Source organism: Saccostrea cucullata, unplaced genomic scaffold (assembly GCF_032062105.1).
Source record: "Saccostrea cucullata isolate Sc308-1 unplaced genomic scaffold, CSIRO_AGI_Scuc_v1 ctg2535, whole genome shotgun sequence".
Taxonomy (NCBI): domain Eukaryota; kingdom Metazoa; phylum Mollusca; class Bivalvia; order Ostreida; family Ostreidae; genus Saccostrea; species Saccostrea cuccullata.
In genome coordinates, this window is record NW_026935483.1 from 36771 (window position 1) to 43409 (window position 6639).

General features: G+C 32.5%; 1 protein-coding gene across 1 annotated transcript; it reads right to left on the reverse strand.

Annotated features, from left to right (window-relative positions):
- Positions 1-4464: 4464 nt before the first annotated feature.
- Positions 4465-5880, reverse strand: LOC134242986 (uncharacterized protein F54H12.2-like). Its single transcript, XM_062725195.1, has one exon. It carries the CDS (start codon positions 5878-5880, stop codon positions 4465-4467), a length of 1416 nt encoding a protein of 471 aa, XP_062581179.1.
- Positions 5881-6639: the final 759 nt, after the last annotated feature.

Sequence of the window (6639 nt, forward strand, 5' to 3'; positions counted from 1 at the left end):
TCAAAATGCTTATAAATCTTTTTTGCATGAGTTATGATCATATTATCTAACATTCCTTTTATCGGATCAGTATTCTAAAAATTCTTATGAGGAGACTCGTAGCTTATCTTATAAAATACTGATACATGCTTTTAAAACAACTAAAGTGATATTCTCAGTTGTTATTTCTAATATTTCTATGAATCTTTAATCACAGTGACCAAAAGACGGATATGGAGATAATCAATCAGATCATATTATGCCAATGAATATTTTATCTCAAATCTTTTTTAATGAAATATACAGAATCTTTTGCCTTATTTGTCACTCATATTTTTACATTCTGGTGCAACAGTGGCCCAATGAAAGTGGGAAAAACTCAGTCTGAGCATCTCTGTAAATCTATAAACATGTGTGCCCCCCCTTTTTTTTTTAAACCTTCATGTATATACATGTATGTATTTTATTTAGTCAGTGATTTCAAACATCAACATGTAAAATATATATTGAGTACTTTAAAAGTGAATATGTATGATTTGTACACCCTGAATATTCTGACATACTTATGGTGACATCAGTTAAAAGAGTAATTAGTTATGTAAAATTCACTTTATATGAATGTAAATGGGGTATTTATTCTCAGTTCATGTAAGGTATAATTTGCATGTAACCCAGAGTGTATTTAATATTACTATGATGGGTCATTCCATGATTGAATTTAAATCAGAAAAAAATGTTTACTAAATTTTAGTAAAATACATATGGTATCTTTTACATTTCTGTCCTGTTTGTCTGTCAATTGTTGCTTTACTTCCTTTGTAAAATGAGGTTAAATTGAGTATCACTGAATATTGTATGCTTTTTTTCAGGATCAGCTAAGATGTTGTTTCACTGGATTATTTAATTGGGCATATAATTGGATAATTCTGGTAAGTTTGTCTTTGTTTTGTTTACATTTCCTATGAAGGTCATCTTTGCATTTAACCATGATTATATGGTTTAATTTAATTACTGTGTAATTCTTATGTGATCTCATATCTCTAACATTCATATAAGCACAGTCATATTTTGTCTAAAATATACTAAGGAAACTTCATAATGTTAATAAGTCCTTTTGCATAAATTACGATATAATGTCATAATTCATTATGTCTGTTACCCATGGAATTCAGACTTAATAAATTGTGATCTATAAGGAATGTTATAAAAGAAAAAGTAAGAATCTACAAAAGGTTTATCCTTGTTTTGATTCTAAATATGTGCTATATATGGCATACATAGTCATTTCATTTTCACTTTTGTTTCTTTGTAATGAGCTTTTCAAAAAATGTAGGACTACATGTTGTATATGTCTTTTTGTATGCTGTACTGACAGGTATTAAACAAAATTGAATATGCTGTTAAGAGAAAGTCTGTTAGTGTCTAAAAATAACGCTGATAATCATTTTGTATTTTTTGATATTAATACAGTAACTGTGCTTCTTTTGTTATCTAAAGATAACATGATGAACTATTTTCATGAACTTTTTGGCACTGTATTTAAACATGCAATGTTTCATGCAGTACTGTGTCATAATACCAAATGATTTTTATTTTCTGCAGTCCTCAACATGGAAGATATGGTTTATTCCTACCCATCTATAATCCATTCTCTATGAAATTTCTCTTTGTTTTTCTGAACACAAAAACCCTGACACATTTTTTTTTTTTTTTATATATAATTTTTTTAATTTTTAAACTTTTTTAAAAAAAAATTAACATCATGACTTTTTTTTTTCAATCTGACACAAAGGATAATCACTTTTTTTAAAAATCACAATTTTAACTTTAAAAGGTCTAAAGCTCATAACAAATGTAATGAGAGAGTGAGAGTGTTTTTTTTAATACTACATATTAAAGAAATTTTTGTAGTTAAACAAACACTGGCAAGTTGCCCCAGTCTCATAAATGAGCCTTAATGTTTCTAAAATTTGTTAAGATGTGATCCATTAATCCTCATCTTTTCTCCTTAATGTGGAGTTAAAATCATGTGTCTTTAACAATTTTTTTTGCTGACAACTGTTTTCTCTCTTAAAGCATCTTAAATAAATTGAATTTTTTTAAAAAATAGTCAAAGGTCTTTCAGGGTAATCCAGGTAATCCTTACCCTATATATAACTAATGATTATATTTTTCATTTGCTTCTTTGCAATCAAGGCATCTGTCTATGTAATATATGACATCACAATATTTGGTCCATTTTCACTTTTGTGGGGATAATTAGCTATATTCTTCATGAGAAATGATCTAAATCCATGTCTTCTCTTTTTATTTTAATTGGTAAACCTCTGTCTACATCTTTCTCTGTATCAATTCTCTAAAAACAAAACTGAATTTTACTCATTCCTATAATAACTCTTTTCTTTACTGGAGGTGTTAACCCATTTAATTTGAAAAGTTCAATAATCTTAAAATGTTACACCTTGTATTTATAACCCTTTTTTTGTCTATAATTTAAAATTATATTATATTATATTATATCAATTTTTCATATATATATATATATTTTTTTTTATTTTTTCAGGATTCTCTTAAAGCTTATGGAAATGATCTATGTAATCTTAGAATGGTGAAAGACATCAGATTAACAAAATGGGTTTTACAGTATATCCTCTCCTAGAACACTGATACAAGAAAATCCAAACTTAAGAGAGGATGGAGGATTTCAAGAAGCACATAGATAAATATGATTTCCAACGAATTTAACCAGTATTATCATAGACTGTGGTTTACAGGATGACAAAGAAAGGACCCAGGATTGTATCTTTTTACTGTCAGACACTGACTATGGATAAGATGTAGCCATTTATTAAACTGAGATCTAGTCAAATCAAGTATTGACAATATGATTTTCTGATAGCATGAACTCTTTAAAAATCTAATTTCCACGGACTTCAAAATATCTAAATATAACTTTTAATTTGTGTAGTCCAAATTGAAAAGAGTTGTTATGTATGACTTTTATACATTGAAACCTTTTATTTTTCATCTTATTTCTACAACCCCTAACAAATAACACAGATGTTAAAATGCTGGATTTAATGTTATTATTTAACTTTCCTGGAATTGTAAATATATTTTGTTTGTGTATGTATCATGTTTAATTTTGAATTTAAAATTGGTCTCAATAAGACCCCCAATAAAGAATGCAAGTGTCCCCTCAATCTGTTTGTAATAATATCTTGAATATCTTTATCAACCTTTTAGGTCGGTGATATTCATCATGCTAATTACAAAGAGACATGGTTGTATGAATACACTTTGTTGTTTAGGACACTTTGTCAATGTCAAAGCATAAGATTATTGAGATGACTTCTTTAACAATAATTTGTAACTTGCAAACTTCACATCATTAGTAAAGAATGAATAAGATATTTCTATAGATTTTTTTTGGATCATTTACTCCTGGGTAAAAGTTTGTTACTGAGATTACTGATTTGAGTCCTGTAATGCAATAACTTAAACATTATGTAATAACTTATAAACTTTATAAAAATTAGGTGCAAATTCTTAGGAAAGAAATGAAATGTTAATCAAATGAACAATGTTCAAGGGTGTTTATATGATATAATACATAGGGTTTCTGTAAAAATCCTATATTACTACTTAGATAAATGTATAATATATATTTTAAACTATGATGAAGGGAGAAAAAATGTTAAAAGCTCTCCCCTTCATCCTTTATATTCACATACACAACAATAGATAAATTGCCACCTTGAAAAGATAAGGGTGGTGATAAAAAGCCAGTCAACAACTGAAGTGTGTTTGTACCATGTTTACTATTTTATACTTCTTTTAAAATTGCTATTTTTTGCAAAAAAAAAATCAAAACTGAAAAAAAAATGGTTAAAGGGAGATTTACTTTTGAAAAAAAAAATAACAAAAACACAGATTTTTGATTTTTTTCATTCTTTATTTGTAACAACAAACAACTTATTTACAATACATTTTGATAAAAACATTGACACTTTTGTCCATGACCCGTAGGTAATTTATGATAAGTGTTTTTAAACCAATTCGCTACGTATCTGTCCCTTTGTAAAGCCGTACTCTGGTCAAAGGGGAATAGCCACTCGTCGGTTTTCTTTCTTTTCTTGTCTCTTTGATGTAAATAATACACGCAATATTGTCCACACACATCGGTATTCCAGTCTTGATAGCGATACGGATTATATATCCATTGTTGAGCATGACGCTGGATAAAGTCTTGAATTTCTTTTTGTAAGGGAGGAAATCCATAAGAATCGAAATATTCCACCACGGGATTGCTCACATACAGACACACCCAATGTTCTCCAGGTCGATCTTGAGGATCCGTATTGACCACGACAGCTTTTTCTCCAGGTCTTAATTGATCCGGTAATAAATCTACAGGATACACACCTCCAAAAGAACTCTTGAATTCTCTGGATAAGACTTCTCTCAATTGTCCCGTATCCATTTTTAGTAATCAATGCTCACTTCTCTCTGTTTGTTAATTTCTAATAGGTTATCGAATTCTGCATACACCACACAATTTAAGGTAGTGGCCGTATTGCCGGTAAACTGCACTTCTACTCTCAGATTCCCTGTTTCTATGATGTGGAATTTATCCGATTGCGCTTCTTGATCTTTAGTGAAATCCCAGCCCCATAGAGTGTAGCCGCTTTTATACTCTTCTAAGGTGATGTCTGGAGCCCAATCTTCTCCTAATTTTCCCAGAGCTTGATACAGACTGAGATAAGATCTCAGATATAAATCGTCGTTGAAATTAGGCTCAAAACAACGAGTACTCATGGTCTCTCCGTTGATACTGACATCTAATTTCTTGATCCCAAAGTTTTGGAAATGAAAGGGATTTTTAGTTTTATCTCCGTTAAAGGCCGCATTCTCCACAAAGCCTAAAATGAGACGTTTAGGCATCTGACCTTGAAACAGATGATCTGTAATCTTAGACTGAGTTCCTGTGGGGATGGTAAAGGTTTTCACTTCCACTCTTCTCAAGGGATATTTGGCTCTGTGGGTATTCAAACTCTGATTAATGGCATTCATCATGACTGGTGTGGGTTTGACTTTTCTCACCCACAAGACCATACTCAAAATTTTCACTTTTCCTGTACTTCCTCCTTTGATCATCATGTAGAAAGCAGGTCTAGCTCGATTAAATCGCAAACGGACGTCCACTCCATTAGGTAGAAATCGATCTTGTTGAAACAAATCCAGATGTAAACGATCCAGCAAACTGATTTTCTTACTGTCAGCAATAGCTTGGTGTCTTTTTCGGAATCCTTCGTTTTTAGAATTGGCTGGTAACGCTGTGAGGATGGGTTCGTTAATGGTCACCGTGTCTTTACTTGAACCTTTAGTTACATCAAAGGTCTTATTTTGAGCTACACCAAGGTCCTCTAACCCCACTTCGTCCATGTGTCCTGCTGTATCTTTTTCCCACAGACTACAGGCCCTCGCCTGTGTCTTTAAAGTTCTGGGTTGGTATGACAATAATTTCTCCAGATAAGCTTTGTAAGGATAGGTATCCGTCCCTGGAGTCACTATTTTTCCATTCAGACTGACATCGATTTCCGTAAACATGGAATGTAAGATATTATTCACTGGACTCGAAGTGCTGTTAGCCCCAGTCAGATTACTTCCATCGTCTTTGGTAAATTTACATACCAATTGAAGATAAGTTTGAGATAAATCCAGATAGTGATCTCCTTGTCCTTTAATTTCAAATTCGATGGGAGCGGTGTCGGAATCTAAAGTACTGGAAATGGGGTAATATTCTTCCCATTTCGAGTCTTCTAAAGCAATATTAGTCGGAGGGACTTCAAACAATTGTAAATTGTTCATCCCACACGCACAGGAATCGGGTTGTAACATGATGTGTCTACTAGGATTCAGTTTTCACAAATGAACCTTCTGTTCACTGGACTGGCCTATTTATACTCTCTCTCTCAGTCAAACACATCTAAAGGACGTTTTCTTTTAGGAATTCCTCCTTGTGTTTTCCTTTTTCTCTTAGGACCTCCTCGGGCTAACATAGGGGTCTTTTTTCTTCTGTTGTTAGTACCTCCTAGATTCATTCTTTGTTTCACCATTCCCGAAGTATTTTTTAGAGCTTGTACTCCGTGAGTTTTGACTGCGTCTTTTAAAGATCTCTTATTTTCTAATACGTCTAATCCCGTTCTAGCAGCAGCAGTCAAGGCGTGTTTAGCTCCGGTTTTCAGTAAATCAGTAAAAAATCCTCGGCCTCTCTGTCGTCTTCTTTTTCTTCTTGTTATTTTAATCACCATTCCCGATCCCCTCTGTTTTTTCATTCTTTTTCTTCTTCTTTTGTTAGTACCTCCTAGATTCATTCTTTGTTTCACCATTCCCGAAGTATTTTTTAGAGCTTGTACTCCGTGAGTTTTGACTGCGTCTTTTAAAGATCTCTTATTTTCTAATACGTCTAACCCCGTTCTAGCAGCAGCAGTCAAGGCGTGTTTAGCTCCGGTTTTCAGTAAATCAGTAAAAAATCCTTCCCCTCTTTGATAGTTTTGGGGTGGATAATAGCCTGGTGGTGGTGGTGGTGGGGGTTGCTGCTGAGCCCCTCCTAATAATCCTCCTACTAGATTGCTGACTAAAGGAGCTGCTACTTTA